The sequence below is a fragment of the Hemibagrus wyckioides genome, linkage group LG02 (genome assembly GCF_019097595.1).
Source record: "Hemibagrus wyckioides isolate EC202008001 linkage group LG02, SWU_Hwy_1.0, whole genome shotgun sequence".
Classification (NCBI taxonomy): Eukaryota; Metazoa; Chordata; class Actinopteri; order Siluriformes; family Bagridae; genus Hemibagrus; species Hemibagrus wyckioides.
In genome coordinates this window covers 11,020,341-11,039,841 of record NC_080711.1, presented here as the reverse complement: position 1 = coordinate 11,039,841, position 19,501 = coordinate 11,020,341, and the positions used below count along the sequence as shown (strand labels likewise).

The window sequence follows — 19,501 nt, the reverse complement described above, 5'->3', positions numbered from 1 at the left end:
TTGCTCGCCCCGTTAGCACGCGCCTGCACCGACTTAACTCAACTGTTTAGACAAGTTTGTCTTGTACGCCAGTGTGGAAATGGCAGCAGGCAGGATATTGACAGATTAAAAGAAAAAACAAAAGTTGGATTTTTCTGAACATTCTGTTAGAAACAAATGTACCTGCACGTACTGCTGGGTCCTACTTGCGAGAAGTTTCGAGTTTATATGGAATAACGTTTTGTCTTTGGATATTAATATCGTACAAGTCAGCTGTAGTGAGAGAGAAGCGAATCTGCGGGGGGAAAAATGAATAATCTACCTTTTGACGATCCGTCACTGGATAGCTTGGATCCAAGTTTATCCCTAAATGATCCGAGTGATATTGACACAGCTCTGCTGAACGACATTGACGGTAAGAGGAGCTGGTTGTTTGAGTCCTTTTAACCTACCTGTTTTTACTTACATCGGTATTCAAAGATGCTGTGGGTTTTGTTTTTCTTTTAGCTTGATGAAGCTAATTCAGCCATGTAGACACGTACACGTGTTAGACAAATGCTGATACAAACTGGAGAGAAGTTACAACATGTATGTTATCATATTAACTGCGGGTGCAATTTCTTCATCATTCATGATCTAAATGTTGTAGCTAATGTGCGATGTGAAGGGAAAAGCTGTAGGCTTAACCGCCTCGTGAGCATCTATAATGATGCTAGTATTGCAATAGTGAGCACACATAAACCTGGGTGTCTATATATCGGTTCTGAAACACTAATAAATCACTCGGCGTTGGCAAATCGAAAAGGTTTCTTGGTTTTATAATGAAAAATATATCATGTGTGTCCATTGTTTGAGTTCTAAGTTGCATTGCTAATGGCCACGCCCCCGCGAACTTATACGCCTGACGCCACCAGAGGTTACTTCCGTTCATTCCCCCCCTACTGTGTCAGGCTAGCTAAACAGCATGGTTCATCACAATCATTGTTTGCAATTCAGTACACTGCATTTTAAAAAATCTGAATAAATTTCCATTTTATTTTATTTTTTTTTAAATTCACAAATAATTAAAATGTGCCTGTTGGTCATTACAAAAAATATATATCCGCATTTAATACGTTACGGTGATATAAAATTATGATATGATGTGCCATGACCTATTTTTTTCCAGTATGCATGATGGCTTTTTCTCTAAATCTCGCCCCGTTGCACATAACCAAGCTGGATAACCGCGAATAACCCCCGTGTCCGATAGTAACCCGTTGTCAGTAGAGCTCGGCACGCGCTCCTCCCACCGCGTGTGTGACTGTGCTGCTGCGCTCGCGCGCTCCCTGATTGGTCGAGAGCGATCACCTCATCCAAAACAGTGGTGAACAGATTCCTGTTAGGATTGTGCACACAGACCTGTGTGTGAAAGACATGCTGAATACATGCAAATTTAAGATGTTGTTGGTTTCATTAATAATAACAAAGCAAACCATGTAGATTGCATTCAGTTATTACAAAAGATCGACACATAGCTTCAGAGCTAACAAATAAAGAGCTAACCTTCAGACACTGAGGCTGTCTGTGTGTAGTACTGACTACTCTGCTATTTCTGACAGTTCATACTTCATTTAAAAAGAAGCTTTAAATATCTCATAATGTTACACTTCATTAAATAAAGTTTGCGAGAAAAGCCGTATTTGCAAGGTATCTGAAATACCACAGCACTTGGGGAATTTAGCATTGGAATAATTCCTCCTTGGAGTATTTGTATGATTGTTCCAGAGCTTAAGAAAGTTAATGAGCTTCGCCAGCCGGTTTCTGTGCCCTGAATGCAAAATCCATTCCTGTGCTATTAGCAGTCTCCTCACTGTGCCCTGTAAACCAACATTACCTGCTTGAGTGATCAGCAAACTGGTTGCGGTAGCTCAGGAACTTTATTCCAAAGAATCATACAGAATTTCATTTTCAAAACTGATGAATAGCTGAAAATAGCTTTTTTTTTTGTTGTTGCACAATTGTATTTTGGTGCACACTTTATCGCTAAAAGTTTGTGGAGCCCGGACTGTCACACCCATATGTGCTTGTTGAACATTTTTAAACATGGACTTGATCCCTATTTTTTGGTGTAATAACCTCCCCTTTTCCGCAAAAAGGTTTTCTACTAGATTTGCCATCACGGCTGAAGGGATTTGTGCTCACTCAGCCACAAGAGCATTAATGACTTCAGACATTGATGATGGTTGAAGCGTTTCTGAGTGCAATTGGTGTTTCAGTTCATACCAAAGGTGCTGAGTGACGTTTCGTACCAGGCTCTGTTGAGGTCATTTGACTTCTTCCAGAACATCGCTTTGTGCACGGGGCATTGTCATGCTTCCAGGTTTGGGCCCTTAGTTTCAGTGAAAGCGAATTTTAAGTGCTACAGCATACCAAGACATTCTAAACTATTGTGTGCTTCCAACTTTGGAGCAAACATTTAGGGAAGGCCCACAAAATGGTTGTGATGGTCAGGTGTCCACAACCTTTAAACCATATAGTGAGTCGCTTTTACTTCTCCCATTTAAATAACCATTTCTCAATATCTTGTCTCTTTTATTCTCTCCCAGATATGCTCCAGCTCATCCACAACCAGGAGATGGAGTTCGGCAGCTTGTTTGATCACACCTCCTTTCCACCACCCCCAGCTCCAACACACGACCTTTCAGCCTTGGCTTCTTCCAGCTTGGCTCCCACTTCTCACACTTCCTCCACCTCTTCCTCCACCTCGTCTATCCTGAGCAACAGCCCACATCTGGATGCTCTGCTGGGTCCCCCGGTCAGCCGCAACTCCTCCACCCCGGACAAGACCTTCCACGCCCCAAACTTTCAGCAATCTCCCTCCACCCAGGTGACCTCTACTCCTGTGACCCCAAGTCAGGTTAAGCAGCCCAAAGCTCCAACAGCTCAACCTGTACTTCACCCACCAAGCCAGGCTCCCCAGAGCCCTACATTCTCCTCAAGCCCTCAACAGCCTGTGACTACCTACACAAACCAGAATGGATACAATGGTATAAGTGCTTGTGTTATTATCATTTATTTTTAAGCAATAAGCTTGTAGTAGATTATTTATTTCCTAGATTATTTGTCTTATCATGCTAGATCAAGTTACATCATCTAGAAATGATGTTCATATTGTCATTGTGTAAAATGTAATAATAACAAATACCAGTTAAAAAGACTAAATATACATTTATTGTTCTCTTAAAGGTGTTTTGGCTTATGGTTGAAACTTGTTTCTAAGACCAATGTTAATAGGGAATGTAAATGTCTGTGTATAGATTTATTACAGAATCCAAGTCTATTTTAACAAGTAGTTTTCACACAAAATTAATTTTTTCCCTCAACAAGTAGTTTTTTGGAACATTGAGAAGCTCACATGAAGCTGATTGAAATGATGCCCAGACTGTTCATTAGGAAAACAGTAAAGCTTTTAGAAAAGGAAATAGTTTGGACTTATTCACCATTTTTCACCACTTTATGTTTAAAACCACTTACAAAAAAAAAGAAGAAAACTCTTCCACGACAGTGTATGTCGAAATTTGACTGCCATGTGATTTACATATGTGTATATTACCGCTCCTGTAGCAGCTGTTGAGGCAGGATAGTCACCTTCTTCAGTACATCTACTTGAACTGGTGTTTCTGTGACAATGTTCAGGACAATAGAAAGCATCTTTTCTAATTCAACACTCCTCTGACTCGAAAATGTGTTAGAAAGGAAGGGAGGCGGAGTGGCCCTTTGCTCCATATTGTTATCAAGCTGCTGTGTTTAGTTCTAAGACCATCAGTGTAATGCACTCTGTGCCCCTGTGTGTGAGTCTGTTCATAAGCAGGTCAAATTCGATCTCACCATGGGAAAGTGATGCAAAGGCCAGAGAACAGGTCAATGTACACAGACACGTAGTTTGATCGGAGTCTGACTCATCCATGTAGGTGATATCACTGACTTGCAGGTGAATATAAAGTGAGAGGCACTGATTGCATATTAGTCATGAAATAGTGAAGATAAAGCCTTGAGTCAGATTTATTTTATATGAAATGCGCAATTTCTTACAGCATTTATTTTAGCCTGATTGTCTTATTATTACGTTTAGATTGGGTTTGTAGCAGAACAAATGATCAGGCATCTGAAGCTACTTATACACTAGAGTTTATCAGGATATTATGTTTTATAATGACTCAAACTGATTAATTATATACTTAGCCTGATTTATAAAAATAATGAGGTAATTAAAAACAATATGTCGTTAAAATAAAAGATGCCACAGGATGTAGGAATGAAAAAAGGTGTATTAAACATCTTGGGCTATATTTCATAGATTCTAAATCCTGATAATATCTATTATCCCTTTGAGTTGTTAGCATTGATTGAAGGGTCATTTACCTTCTTAAAACCTTCTTGCCTTATTTTAATTGTTCGATTCAGCTAATTGTTTTGCCCAAAACTTGCTAATATTTATTCAGTTCCTGGTCTAAATAAAAGCCCCATGATAGTAGTAATGGTTTAGCTTTTTAACATCTAGAGTTTAATCACTATGATTGCTGCAGACCAAACTAAATGATATAGAATAGCAATTAAAAACATGAAAGATCTTTCTGAAATAATTCAACAGCCTCTTTCAAATCCTAATGGGACTCTTAAGTGAATGCTTTATTAAAGGGCAAAAATGCTAAGATCCTAGATATAATATTCACAGACAGTGCTACAAATTGCATAAGTAGAGAGCTGGAGATTTTGGTGTTGGTGGTTATCTGAGCTCCTTAATTAAGTTATGATTTAAGTAAGAGACGCTATGAAGTGGTTCTGTAGTTCAGCTTAACTACCCCCAAAAGTTGTGATGTAATCTTAAGATTCTTCCAAATGAGGATAAGATGAAAGTGACATAGGAAATAAAACATAATAATGATCAAAGTTCAACTCAAATCAGATTTTTATGTGAAAGGAAGAATTTTAAACACAAGGAATAACACTTAAATTGTACATTTTGCAGTAGTCCCTCAGCAGGGCTCTCCCCAGCCAGTGCCCAGTGTTGCCAGCTCTCCACAGAGCATTCAGCCGGTAGCCATTCAGGCTCAGGTCCAGAGTCTGTCCACATCTCCAATCCTCACCACCTCCTCCAGTCCTCCAGCACAGACTCACGTCCAGCAAGTTCCTGTGAGTGTGAAAACATGTACATGCTGTGACATTTACTGAGGTCTGTATTACACCTTGTGAGTAATTGTGTGTGTGTGATGCAGGTTTTGTTGCAGCCTCAGTTCATCAAAGCAGAATCTCTCCTCCTCACCACCCTGAAGCCGGACGTGACTATGGTAACTACAGTAGCGTCTCCGTGCATCACGTCTCTGGCTACATCCACAGCTCCAGTGCAGGGCACCTCACTGCAGGTAGTGCTCCTGATCCTCCATCCAGTTTCCTACTTAGTGTGGACGTGGTAGCTTAGTGGTTAAGATGTTGGAATACTGATCAGAAGGGTGTGAGTTTGAAATCCAGGTCCACCAAGGTACCACTGCTAGGCCCCTGAGCAAGGCCCTTAACTCTCAGTTGTATAAAATGAGATAAAAGTGTATGTCGCTCTGGATAAGGACATCTGCCAAATGCGAGAATTGTAAATGTACTTGGTTCTCATTACAACAAAGTCTATCTATATCCTGTAGCGTTTGGACGTCAAAGCTTCGGATATGTATTTTAATCCAGATGACTTCTTACGATTACACCACAATTCCATTACTACTACTAGATATCAAGCATGAATAACATCATTATCCACACTTAATAGACATAGAGCATACTAAGAATTTCTTTCCAATCAGCTATTCATGAACCAATATACAATGCATTGTAATAAATAGTGTTAAGTTTAGTGCATTTTCATAAATAATTCACAAAATATGTATAATACCTTAAAAGCATAATAAGATGGAACGAATGTGTTGGTAAATATTGTATATTTAACTATTTTATTACAGATGTTATCTATGCAACTACACCTGAACAGTACATCACTGTATGTTTTTGCATCACATGCTGTTTTACATATTGTTAGAGCCATACTAGACATTATGTAAATATGAGTATATTGAAGTATATTGTTAAAATTGGTATTACTGCATTTGTATTTTTTTTTATATGACCTTTAAGAATGTTTATACTGTTATTACATGTGCTTTATTATGTCCTTGTTAACTGATGAGGTGACTAAGACGTCATATCCGGGTCAGTGGTGTAGCAAGCAAGAGACGGAGCAATACAGTTTTTGACCGTCGTTCCATATTCTGTCGTTATATAAGTTTAAAAGATTGTTCCTGCTTTGAAGTACAAATAAACGGGAATCAAAAAACGACTTGGCTGAGTTCGTCGCGTCAGACTGGTTGCTTTAAACGAATGGTACATACGCAAAACGTAGATCATTAGGAGTGCCATTACACATATTATAGATTGGTGTTTTATTTATATTAACTTTCTCTTCATTTTCTCACTCTGTCAGGCTCTGATGAATGGTGGGACGATCCTGACTACAGTTCCGGTCATGGTGGACACAGAGAAGCTGCCGATTAACCGTATAGCCATCAGCAGCAAGCCAGGTATGCAGACCCAAAAAGGCGAGAAGCGCACTGCACACAACGCCATCGAGAAGCGCTACCGCTCCTCCATCAACGACAAGATCATCGAGCTCAAAGACCTGGTGGCCGGCACCGAGGCTAAGGTCTGCCTGCTACTGCCTTTTTTTTCCTCATTATGTGTAATGTGTAGAAGGCCTTCTACTGATATTTAGGCTTCAGTAGGTGAATAAATCTCTCTTCCTGTATTTCAGCTGAATAAATCTGCAGTGCTGAGGAAAGCCATTGACTATATCCGCTACCTGCAGCAGTCCAACCAGAAGCTAAAGCAGGAGAACTTGGCTCTTAAAATGGCCAACCAAAAGAACAGTGAGTCCAGTCATGTATCATGCAACACTTCAAAAGTAAAGAGAAAAGCTACCTTTGTATCTCTGTAGCTGGTTGCACTGGTTTTAGAACTATAACAGCTGCTTATTAGCTTTGTTATATCATTTCAGATCTTTATTCTACCAGCAATAGACATACATATGGAAATATAATCTGACATTGGAAAGACTAAATGTCTATTATATTCTATCTATTGTCTAAATGTCTATGTAAAAATTTTACATATTAAAATAACAACAAGGGTAACATACATTCACATTTTTATGCATCAGAAATGCAGCCAGCTGTTAGGGGTCACCCTCGATTGTTGATGTTACACTTAAAAAGGATTACATTTTGATCCATAAAAGTCTAAAACCCTGATCATTTTATGTAAGAGAGATGAGACATACCAGTGCATCCAGTTGAGGCTGGACAGTCGCTTCTCCAGTACGTCTGTTATAACTGGTGTTTCTGTGCTTCTTGACTTTAACCTGCTCTTTTGTTTTTGTGTACAGAGTCTTTGAAAGACCTGGTGGCCATGGAGGTGGATGTGAAGACTGAGCTTCCCACTCCTCCAGCCTCCGACGCCGGCTCGCCCGAACCCAGCGGCTCCTTCTCCCATTGCAGCAGCGACTCTGAGCCTGACAGTCCAATGGGAGAGGACAGCAAGGTATCTGTCAAGGTTTTTAATCTTACACACTTAGGGAAAGTCTTTTTTAGACTATGTTGATCATATCACAGTTTTCAGAATAGCAGTGGTGCCTGAAAGAATAAGTACATTTGATTTTTTTTTTTTTTTGTTTTCTTCTCTCTCTTCCCTTACAGCCTATGGCCAATGCCGAGAAGGCTGCTGGAGGGATGCTGGACCGCTCACGGATGGCTCTGTGTGCCTTCACCCTCCTCTTCCTCTCCTTCAACCCGCTGGCATCGCTGATGTGTGGGAGCCAAAGCAGGGCTCCAGAAGCTGTTCCTCCAGGCCACACAGGAACTGGCAGGTCCATGCTGACAGTAGATAGTGCAGGTACTGTCACCTGTAACATACAGGATGAATTCTGAAACCCAGTATGGCATCATTTATTTGCTTTTACTAGACTGAATAAGCAGATTCCTACACTTTGACACTTACGGAGTGTGTCTTTTGCAGCTGAATCATGGGGCTGGATGGATTGGATGCTGCCCACTCTGTTGGTGTGGCTGCTAAATGGCATTCTGGTAGCTGGTGTTTTGATCAAGCTATTGGTGTATGGAGAGCCCATCACTAGACCACACTCTGAATCTTCCGTCCTCTTCTGGAGACACCGGAAACAGGCTGATCTCGACCTGGCCAGAGTAAGACAAACATACACACACTTAGGATGAGCATCATATAAATGTCATTAGAATTACTTTATTAAATCCAATAGCATGTATGTTAGCCAGTTATCTAAATCTTCAGTGTTGTCTGTTTTCCTCACTTTGTTTCCATGCAGGGAGACTTTGCCCAGGCTTCTCAGAACCTCTGGACATGTTTGAAGGCTCTTGGTCGTCCTCTGCCCACCTCTCAGCTGGACTTGGCATGTGCTGTGCTGTGGTCCACACTGCGTCTGTGGCTGCAGAGGCTGTGGGTGGGCCGCTGGTTGGCCTGCAAGGCTGGAGCTCTGCGTGCCGATCGCCACCTACAGGAGGATGCACGCAAGAGCAGCCGTGACGCTGCCCTTGTCTACCACCGCCTGCACCAGCTGCACATGACCGGTGAGAGAGAGAGTTCTAACACATAGCTGATAGTGTGTTACATTCATGCAGGTGCTGCTTAATCTGAATGCCTCCTATGTGTGTGTAGGGAAGCTGGGTGGCAGCCACCTGTTCGCATTGCACATGGCACTGAGTGCAGTGAATCTAGCCGAGTGTGCTGGAGACTGCCTGTCTGTGGCCACGCTGGCCGAGATCTATGTCTCCGCTGCCCTGAGAGTAAAAACCAGCCTGCCCCGCCTGCTGCACATCACCTCTGTAAGAACACTTACTGTGCTCTGTCCCTCTTCACCTTCTGTCATCTCTCACATCGATTCCTCTCTCTCTATTTCTCACCCCAGGCATACTATGACTCTCCCTGGGTGTGGGCCTCTCTTGCTTATACTCTGTCTGTCTCTTCCACTCTGACACACTCTCCTTCTCCTCCTCACTCTTTCTCACACACACATACACTCTGACTCTTTGTGTCTGTTTGACTGTCTCTCTCTCTCTCTCTGACTCTCCCTTTGTGTGTCTCTCTCTTTCTTTCACACACATGCGCACACACACTTTCTTTGTGTCTGTCTGTCTGACTCTCTCTCTCTCTCTCTCTCTCTCTCTCTCTCTCCCCCTCTCCCTCTCACACGCATACACACACACACTGACTCTGCCTTTGTGTCTGTCTGTCTCTCTCTCTTACTCTTACACTTTGAATCTGTTTTCCATTTTCTCTGTCTGTATTCATCACTCTTGCACTCTCTGACTTTTATTTTTGTCTCTCTATCCGTGTGTGTCTGTCACTCTCTCTCTTACAGTCTGACTCGTTCTCTTACTTTGTATCTGCCTATGTGTGTTGACATGTAGGCTAATCATCCATTAATCAAATCAAATAATAATGAAATTGTATCAAAAATACATGAAGCTAAATTAACTCTTCTATCTGATTAACCCCTTAAATACTTAACGTATTATTCAGTCGTTCTTCTAAAAGAATATTATTCAATAACTAGCATGGGATTAATCCATCCTAGTTACTGGTAAAACACACAGGAAAGGTGTGTTGTTCTGTGAGTTAGGAATGTACATGCTGGCCACTAAATGTCCTTCCATGCATGCGCATTCATTTGCTTCATATTTTAAGTTTTTAACATGCTGCCAAGTTAAGTGTGCATGTAAACAGTGCATTCCGTATCAGCAGTTAGACCAACATATGCACTCAGTGTACACAGCCTATAGGACTTGCTGACACAGTTCTCGTCCCTGACCGTCCGTGTCTCCTTCTGTCCCTCTCTGTAGCGTGGTTTTCTAAGTCGTGCTCGACAGGCCTGCCTGTCCCCCAGTGGCAGTGTTCCTCCTGCCATGCAGTGGCTCTGCCACCCTCTGGGTCATCGCTTCTTTGTGGATGGCGACTGGTCAGTACGCAGCACCCCTAAAGAGAGCATCTACAGCCAGGCTGGAAACACTGGTGCGTCCTTTATATTTCATCATAAATTCAAAATGGAGCCTGATATCTGTAGCTCACTTATGGTGAGATATTATGAAGTGTGCACATGTAAAGGCTCACACATCTGTTTGTATTTGATTTCAGTGGATCCTCTGGCTCAGGTGACTCAGGCTTTCAGGGAGCATCTGCTGGAGAAGGCTCTGTACTGTGTCGCTCAGCCACATGGAGACAAAAGCCCCAACGAGGGACAAGGGTGAGTCACAGCGAGCTCTTTTTCACATATTCTCCTAACAGTCTACACTCCAGGTCTCATTGCTTTTCTATCCGCACTGTGTTAGGGCTATCAGAACAAGTTTTCATATTTGTGTTGGGAAGAAATTCTTACCCTTTTAAAAATCTAAAGATTTCATTGCCCATGTTTAAGTGATATTGTAAGCTTGCCCCTTATGTTAACATTCAGCTGCAACTAGTCATTAGCAGTTTGAGGTGACCGACTCCATTTGTCAGGATTTCACTCTGTACATGTCTCTGAAACATCCTTTCATCATTTTACTAATTTTGGCTGAATGGAAGCTCATGTTGTTAATCACTGGGATTCTGACTTGATGGTTTGATTCTGCTTTTTACTGATTTAAAAATTCCCCAAGCAATGTGGCATTTGAAGCAAGCGTGCTTTAAATAAAAAAAGGAGAAAGATATTCCTGTGTCCAGACAACTCTGAGATATTTAGCCTCATAATTCTGATGGCCAGAATGTTGATCTGAGTACTGAGTGTATACATACTCTTCTGTTGTGATGTGGATGCTGTTTAAATTGTGTGTATGTTGTTGTCCTACAGTGAATACTCCGATGCCCTGGAGTACCTGCAGCTGCTGAACAGCGCATCTGATGCTGCAGGAGCAACCACGCAGGCCTTCGCCATCGGCTCCAACATGGCCACCGTCACCGGTCAGTTCCGCATCAGTCATTTTCAACAAAGCCTCCTGCGATGTGTTTGTCATTCATGTTAATTGAAGTCTTTGCGTGTTAGGCTGTGACCCTCACTCAAAATGGTGGTCGTCAGTTGCCGTGGTGATTATTAACTGGCTGCAGGGAGATGACGTAGCGGCAGAGAGGCTGTATCCAGCGGTGGAACACCTTCCACGCAGTCTTCAAGCAGACGAGTAAATACACACACACACACACACACACACAATCACTGGCTAATATTGAACAGATTCTTTTTCTAGAGAGAGAGAGAATCCTATTCTAATCATGATTATGATGATTGGCTTTATAAAATAATTAAACATAAAAAGCTTACTGTTCTAACAGACTGCATTGTGTTGCTGAGGAATTGTTTACTGTAATAATATATAGGTAATAATAAATTATTATTTATTATATTCATTTGGATTTTATCATTGTTTTTGTGGGTATTTTCTAAAAGCATTAAGTCACTCGAAGGGTGTGTTATAGTGATTATATCATGGGGTTTAACCTTATCCAAAAAGATGCACTTGTCAATGATACTTCGCTGTAAAGCAGGTCCTCGAGTGCTTTATTTTAAATCTAAGCATCCATGACTGAGTAGATTTGATTGAAGGGTTAAGGTTGGACTTTGTAAACCAAGCACCACTGGATAGATTGGGAAGGTAATTCATTAAAACCAGCATAAAAGGGGAAGCCAGCATCAAAATGTTACCATATCAGACTTTATTACCTGATCAACCCAAAAAGGCCTTGCAATGCTTGGGATTTTGCCATTTATCTTTTTTCACTCTATCCTCTCTGTTCACGTATCCTAAGCTCTGTGTCCCTTTTCCTTGTTGTATGCAGAAGTCCATTACCCAAGGCCTGTCTGAACATGTTTAAAGCAGTGCGCGCCCTGCTGGCCAAACCAGAGAACAGACAGCTGAGCCTGAGCTACTGTGAGAAAGCCAGCAGCTTATTCAGAGACAGCCTCAATCTGGGGCCACACTGCAGCAGCAGCACCTTAGACAAGGTACAGACCCCACACACACACACACACACAGGGTTTCCTAGTGTTTAAAAAAAAAAAAAAAACCCCAGGGGAAATTCGCTCTCTGTAGGTGTGTATTTAAGTAGGATATGGGGCGTTAGTGCATGTACAGTTAGAGGTGAACTCGTCCTCTCTTGGCCTGAGCTGTGGTGCATTGTAGTTGCATTGCATGTGACTGAACAGAGTGCAATGTTCCTGCAGTGCAACACAGAGCTGAGTCGCTGCGCAGGTGTCTGCCATTTTAATATTTTTATTTTACAAAAACTATTTTTGCTACAGTGATAAAGAAATGCTGCTTTATTAGTGATTTAAGTAGCTTGTCACAGTCTGATCAGACTAGGCTGTTAATACATTGCTAATGGGCAGTGGAGCATTTTTAAACATTTTGTACTTGATTTTTTAGGTTATTGAGATCTGGATCAATTAAATAGTTCATTAAGCCTCTAAATAGAACACATACTGTAGGTTAAGAACTGAAAAGCTGCTAATGATGATGATTTTATGATTTGTGTATTGTTTTCCAATAATCTTAAGACACTACTAACGTTATACTCTGTGTTGTCTATCTCTCTCTCTCTCTTTCTCTCTCTCTCTGTCTTTACGCCTGTAGTTGGTGCAGTTGTTACTGTGTGATCTGCTGCTGGTGACACGCACCAGTCTGTGGCGAGAGCAGCAGATCTGTTTACCGGCTTCCCCTCAGCAGAGCTCGGCCTCAGCCGCTTCTCCCGCCGAGCTGCAGGGTTTCCAACAGGACCTGAGCTCGCTGCGCAAACTCGCCCACAGCTTCAGACCCGCCATGCGTAGGGTAAGACGCACACAAACATCCACTATAAATATATACACACACACACGTATATGAGCACACAAATCCGCTGCTGATGAAGGATACAGAGAGGAGGCATGTGGCCACAGCTGGACACAGTTGGAGTGGATTCCAGCTCTTGATCTGGATTTAGTGATTTAGACGCTCTCATGCTGACACGCTGGTATTTTCCTCAGGCATAGCGCTGAAATAGGCCACTGCTCTGCAAATCGCTGAGTGCTGGGGAGCTGTTTTTAACCACTGTGGCTCGTGTGAGAAGTGGAGTTCTACATCAGCATTCTGCTCAAAAATAGTACTTGAATGGCATAATTTGTCATCCTGGGCTTTTGCAAACTTTTTCCATGCATATTCTGGTTTGGTCTTATTAAATATTATGTTTTTAAGTAATAATCATGGGCAGAAGATTTTGCTCGTAGTTGTGTCCTGAGTGATGCCCTGAACTCGTTCTTCTGTTGCAGCAGGGTTCCTGTATGTGGAAGAGGGCAGAGTGCACTTTCCTCCAGATGTGTTACTCTGCCCTGTGATGCAGCATGAGCAGCCGTTTGTAAAGACGCTGTCTAGAATTTTAATAACAAAAGTTAGAAACAGTTGAATTTTTACTGATCTTGACATTTATTTAGTGTTTTCTAGACATTGCTGTGGCATCAGTTATCAGTGTTATTTCTTGCTTAAGGAAGAAATCTCGGGGCTAAAAAACAATCATGGCTGGTTAAAAACATGGCAATGAACAGAAAAAGACCAGAGATAAAGCTTATAAAAACCACTTTTAAATAATGTAAGTCTGATGTATTCTTTCTTGACTTATTTGCAGCTATATATTTTAAACTGCATTTTTTTCTTTTTTAATATAAGGTATATTTTATTCCTAGTCACTCAGCAAGACAGAGATACTGGCACATAGTTTGTATCAAGGTATCGTGTCACCTATAATATTTTAATCTACGAGTTTTTCACATTACTCCAGTTTAATAAGAAGTGTAGATGAGCAAAGGACAGAGAGAGCTGCTGGGGAAAAGTGCTGGATAGAAGATGAAAGAGTATGAGACAGTAGAGAGAGGAAGAGAGGAAGAGACGTGTCAGCTTCTAAAGGAAGGATTAGCCCCCATGGGTGTGCTGTCTGCCAGCTTGTTAAGCCTGCTCTCTCTCTCTCTCTCTCTCTCTCTCTCTCTCTCTCTCTCTCTCTCTCTCTCTCTCTCTCTCTCTCTCTCACCAGTTGTTTCTGCATGAAGCCACTGCCAGGCTGATGGCAGGAGCAAGTCCAACACGCACACACCAGCTCCTGGACCGCAGTCTGCGCCGTCGTGCCACACCTGGAGGCAAAATCGGTGAGGACTCAGATGGTGTGTGTGTGGGCAGATGTGTTTGCATGCTTGTTTGCAAATATTCAGCTTTAGAGGTGTGTGTGTGTGTGTGTGTGTGTGTGTGTGTGTGTGTGTGTGTGTGTGTGTGTGTGTGTGTGTGTGTGTGTGTGTGTGTGTGGTTTTTAAGTCCTGTTCAGTTCACACATGCGGGTGTTTACCAGTACTGAGAAAAAAAGAGGAAACCCATTTACTCGGCTCAGTTCTGAAAGAATTCTAGAGCAGATGGCAAACAGTTTCAATACGTGACTAGATCATGAATTCACGCCTACAGGCATTATACTCTAACAGGTCTTAGCCCGAGACATGGGAGTCTAATCAATACTGTTCTTACGCAGTTTTTTTTTTTTTAAATCTTTCCAACACTGCCACAATAAACAAAGTTTTTATTTATTTTTATTTACAACCTTACTTAAACTTTCCCACATACGTAACACGACTACAGACTCATTGACGTCGCCAGCAACTGTCCAGAGACTAAGGAGGTAAACAGATTTTCTGCACAGGAAAGAAGGTTAATTGAGGATTAAATGATAAATAATGGTGAACAGTAAATAGGTAGAATTCTTGGGATAATTAATCTAGTCACTGCTGAAGATTTGCATATGTGGGTGTGTCTGCATGCATGTGCTGAATATTCATTAAGTTACAGATGTGCATTCTTCCACTGATGTGAAGTGTGTAGCTGTTTAATATTCATTGTAACGCGTATCTATAATTAGGAATCCATTCAGTGTCTCATGGCTGTGTGTGTGTGTGTGCAGAGGAGTGTGAGACACGGCCAGGCCAGCGTGAGCAGGCAGAGGCAGCCATGTTGGCGTGTTGGTATCTGCCACCGTCGTTCCTGTCGGCCCCAGGCCAGAGGGTGGGGATGTTGGCAGATGCTGCACGCACTCTTGAGAAGCTGGGGGACAAACGTACTCTCCATGACTGCCAGCAGATGATCATCAAACTGGGCAGCGGGACCACGGTTGCCTCCACTTAGAGACAAAGCAAAAGACTCCCTCATCCTCCCACCCCTCTTTCTCATCAGCCTTACCCCACCCTCCTGCACTAACACAATATCAGTCTCAAATTTTCTGTGCCACATTTCCTGGCTACAGGCTTCGGTTTTTATCATTTAACCAGCTAGTCTTCACGTTGTTGTTTTTTTTTTTTTTTTCTCTCCCCACAGTTTGTTCATTTCTTTTTAACAATTCTTTCCCCCTTATTTTCTTTACAGCTATTATTTAAATAATTTAATAATTTAATTTGTTTGTCCTGTCGAAATGCTGATGCGCTTCGGGTTAATGTTCTACATTTTACTTAAAGGTGCAGTCAGTAATTTTAAACGCAGAAAAGGTTTTGGGAGATTTGTTCTCTCAAAGTTCAACTCAGAAGATAAACCCCGGTGTCTCTGGTGTCCCCCAGGCTCGGGGAATGGAAGAAAAATAAAAAAGAGTATGGATACCAGTATCAAACACCATCGAATCAATGAGAACTATAGAGTTGTTTCTTCTTCTTTCTCAGTTCTGAAAGCTGCTCTATCGCACTGAGAATTTCTGGCCTCTGCATGTTTTGGGAGGGGTTTGGTTTTGGATTCAAAGTGTAACTACCTTTCTCTTAAAATTACTTCCTACGCCTTTAAAGTAATATTTCACAGATAGATGTCCCCGGGCTGCTGTTAGTGCTCCTGTAAATGAGGTGCTGGTGGTGTAAACGCCAGCTTTGCCCACTAGATGGCATTTTACTGCGCAGCATTGGACGCTTATGAGTGGCATTAAAGGGTGATTGGACATGAATCATTGAAATTCCTCTAAAAATGTAATAGAGGCTTTTCACACACAGAACGATCCCTGTGTCCGGGTTTAGCGTTACGGTAGAGTATGCACCTGCGTGTGCATGTTTCTGTCTAAAGCACCATCTCGGACACCTAATTTTCTTTGCCTGCTAGGTTTGGTTTGATAAAGCATGACCAGGTGACTTAGAAACCAAGGCTTAATCTGTGTGTAAGGGAGCTCGGCGTTAGGGGACATGATGAGTGTGACGAGATTTCCTTTTCATTACATCTGTACAGACCTTTCTAATCTGCACTACCCTTACCGGGGCTGACTTCTATATGATTTAAGAGCGTATACGGCTTTACAAGGTTCTTTTCTTGTAGTTTTTTCCTTGTATATATTTTTAAAGATATGTATTTATAATTTTGTCTAAAGATGTTCGTGAACAGTATTTTGTAGGAAAAAAGGACTACTTGGATGTTTCATTGGAATGCAGTGCTAGAGCAGAAAACATTACTTATGGAGAAACAGAATACCGGGGTTAATAAAGCGCTCATCAGTGTGAACACGGGACCAGTTTAGAGATTCAAAGCTTAAAAAGTGGAGAATCTTGACTGCCGGACATCTAGTCCCAGATAAGTGGGAAAGACTTCTACAGTGTGCTTGTTCTCGAAGAGGCTTATCGGTTTGCACTAATGAGAGAGATTTTGGTTACAATTAGAAGAGTACAGCTACTTGAGGGTAAAATGGATGGATGGAATAACATCATGAACGGTCACTAAAGTATCTGAGCCAGTTCATTTCGACAAAGTTCACCTTCATTCTTACCTTCATCCAAAAACCGGATTTTTAGAGACTGTTCTTTGATCGAGAATTTGTATTCCACTTTCAGCTACTGTAAGGTTTCAAATGCTCTTTGTTCAAATTTTGTCACGTTTCAGAGGTTGCATTGTAAACGGCAGACTCATGACCTGTATGCTAATCAGTGTGTAGAGCTCATAGTCAAAATCTCAACAAAAATGTTTGACCAGTCTGTCAGCTCTTTGATTCATTCTTGAGAATGTAAATAAAAGTTGTTTTTTAACATATGCATGATCTCTTGTGGGTTTTTGTATAAACACTTTCAACCTTAATCACTTAAGTTACATATACACTATATTGCCAAAAGTATTCGCTCACCCATCCAAATAATCAGAATCAGGTGTTCCAATCACTTCCATGGCCACAGGTGTATAAAATCAAGCACCTAGGCATGCAGACTGTTTTTACAAACATTTGTGAAAGAATGGGTCGCTCTCAGGAGCTCAGTGAATTCCAGTGTGGAACTGTGATAGGATGCCACCTGTGCAACAAATCCAGTCGTGAAATTTCCTCGCTCCTAAATATTCCACAATCAACTGTCAGCTGTATTATAAGAACATGGAAGTGTTTGGGAACGACAGCAACTCAGCCACGAAGTGGTAGGCCACGTAAACTGACGGAGCGGGGTCAGCGGATGCTGAGGCGCATAGTGCGAAGAGGTCGCCAACTTTCTGCAGAGTCAATCGCTACAGACCTCCAAACTTCATGTGGCCTTCAGATTAGCTCAAGAACAGTGCGCAGAGAGCTTCATGGAATGGGTTTCCATGGCCGAGCAGCTGCATCCAAGCCATACATCACCAAGTGCAATGCAAAGCGTCGGATGCAGTGGTGTAAAGCACGCCACCACTGGACTCTAGAGCAGTGGAGACGCGTTCTCTGGAGTGACGAATCGCGCTTCTCCATCTGGCAATCTGATGGACGAGTCTGGGTTTGGCGGTTGCCAGGAGAACGGTACTTGTCTGACTGCATTGTGCCAAGTGTAAAGTTTGGTGGAGGGGGGATTATGGTGTGGGGTTGTTTTTCAGGAGCTGGGCTTGGCCCCTTAGTTCCAGTGAAAGGAACTCTGAATGCTTCAGCATACCAAGACATTTTGGACAATTCCATGCTCCCAACTTTGTGGGAACAGTTTGGAGCTGGCCCCTTCCTCTTCCAACATGACTGTGCACCAGTGACCAAAGCAAGGTCCATAAAGACATGGATGACAGAGTCTGGTGTGGATGAACTTGACTGGCCTGCACAGAGTCCTGACCTCAACCCCATAGAACACCTTTGGGATGAATTAGAGCGGAGACTGAGAGCCAGGCCTTCTCATCCAACATCAGTGTGTGACCTCACAAATGCGCTTCTGGAAGAATGGTCAAAAATTCCCATAAACACACTCCTAAACCTTGTGGACAGCCTTCCCAGAAGAGTTGAAGCTGTTATAGCTGCAAAGGGTGGACCGACGTCATATTGAACCCTATGGATTAGGAATGGGATGTCACTTAAGTTCATATGCGAGTCAAGGCAGGTGAGCGAATACTTTTGGCAATATAGTGTATGTTACTGCACAGTGAAATTCTCTCTTCGGATATCTTATCCTTGTGGGTTAGGGTCAGAGAGCAGGGTCAGCCATGATACAGCACCCCTGGAGCAGGATGGGTTTTGGGGGCTTTGCTCAAGGGCCCAACAGTGGCAGCTTGGTGGTGCTGGGGCTTGAACCCCGATCTTTCAGTCAACGACCCAGAGCCTAAACCACTTGAGCTACCACCGCCCCAAGGTTTTCACATATCCCAGTTTATTAGGAAGCTGGGATACAGCACCCCTGGAGCACGGAGGGTTATGGGCCTTGTTTAAGAGGCTGGGGCTGGGACTCAAACCCCCAACCTTCTGATATGTGACCCAGCGCCATAACCATGCTTGAGCCACCACTTGTGATCTTCAGTGGCACCTCAGTAACTGTCTTCTAGCTGGTACTTTTTTACCTTTCCCTAAAGAGAGTGATGCAGCAGTGCTTTAGTCTCTCACTTTCTCATCTGTACAGAATCTCACAGATCTCCCTGAATAACTGCACTGTGTACCTGCAGTGTGTCCGGAACGTGAAGGTCAGCTCTCTATCTCAAAATGACTTGGACATGGACTAGCTTGCGAACAAATGCAGCAGATGCAAGAAGTCGTCTACGGTATCTCTCACTGCTTGCAAGCTAAAGAAAGCGAGATAAAAAATTCTGCTACTCTTTGCACATTTATGTTTTAACAACTCGAAAACGGCTCTTTTAAGATGACCCACTATGCAGTCCGGGGAAGAAAAACGTTTTGCTAACTCACTTTGATGAAAATAATGCAGCAACGACAGTCATATTCAGAAAGAAAATCCAACCTGATACTCTTTTAATTATTTAATTTAAGAACTATTTAATATTCCTTTCTCTTTGTTTATCCTACAGCTATGAAATACTTTTAGCGCTCGACTGCATAACCTGCACTCTCTAAATCCTTTTTTTTTTTTTTTAACTAGCAAACCTGCCCAAAGATTTGAGAGAATCATTTAGCGCTTTAAGCCTGCTATCATTCAAGACAATTTCGGCTTGCGTCTGTCCTCTTTTGAATGGAACTTTAGTGCCATGGTGGAAATATGGTG

The 19,501-nt window shown here is 42.3% G+C and overlaps 1 protein-coding gene across 4 annotated transcripts; it reads left to right on the top strand.

Annotated features, from left to right (window-relative positions):
- srebf1 (sterol regulatory element binding transcription factor 1) lies at positions 1-17,108 on the top strand. Of its 4 annotated transcripts, none has more exons than XM_058408480.1 (21): positions 1-394; positions 2,568-3,008; positions 4,991-5,154; positions 5,238-5,384; positions 5,967-6,004; positions 6,288-6,384; positions 6,485-6,703; positions 6,812-6,926; positions 7,442-7,596; positions 7,752-7,947; positions 8,071-8,255; positions 8,396-8,657; positions 8,746-8,912; positions 9,930-10,098; positions 10,222-10,330; positions 10,916-11,025; positions 11,108-11,240; positions 11,896-12,061; positions 12,690-12,884; positions 14,116-14,298; positions 15,025-17,108. In XM_058408480.1, exons 1-21 carry the CDS (start codon positions 289-291, stop codon positions 15,202-15,204), a joined length of 3,537 nt encoding a protein of 1,178 aa, XP_058264463.1. In that variant the 5' UTR covers positions 1-288; the 3' UTR covers positions 15,205-17,108. The 4 variants fall into 4 exon arrangements, with proteins under 4 accessions (XP_058264463.1, XP_058264472.1, XP_058264492.1 ...); XM_058408489.1 differs by having other exon boundaries at positions 2-394; positions 14,116-14,227; XM_058408509.1 differs by lacking the exons at positions 5,967-6,004; positions 6,288-6,384 and having other exon boundaries at positions 3-394; positions 4,994-5,154; positions 14,116-14,227.
- The last annotated feature ends 2,393 nt before the right edge of the window (positions 17,109-19,501 follow it).

Bases quoted from the DNA above. Each gene is read 5' to 3' on its own strand.
- srebf1 (XM_058408480.1), top strand. From the start codon at position 289: ATGAATAATCTACCTTTTGACGATCCGTCACTGGATAGCTTGGATCCA. The intron at 7,948-8,070 runs GTACTGTCACCT...TGTCTTTTGCAG, and splicing joins GCTGACAGTAGATAGTGCAG to CTGAATCATGGGGCTGGATG. The intron at 8,913-9,929 runs GTAAGAACACTT...CCCTCTCTGTAG, and splicing joins GCCTGCTGCACATCACCTCT to CGTGGTTTTCTAAGTCGTGC.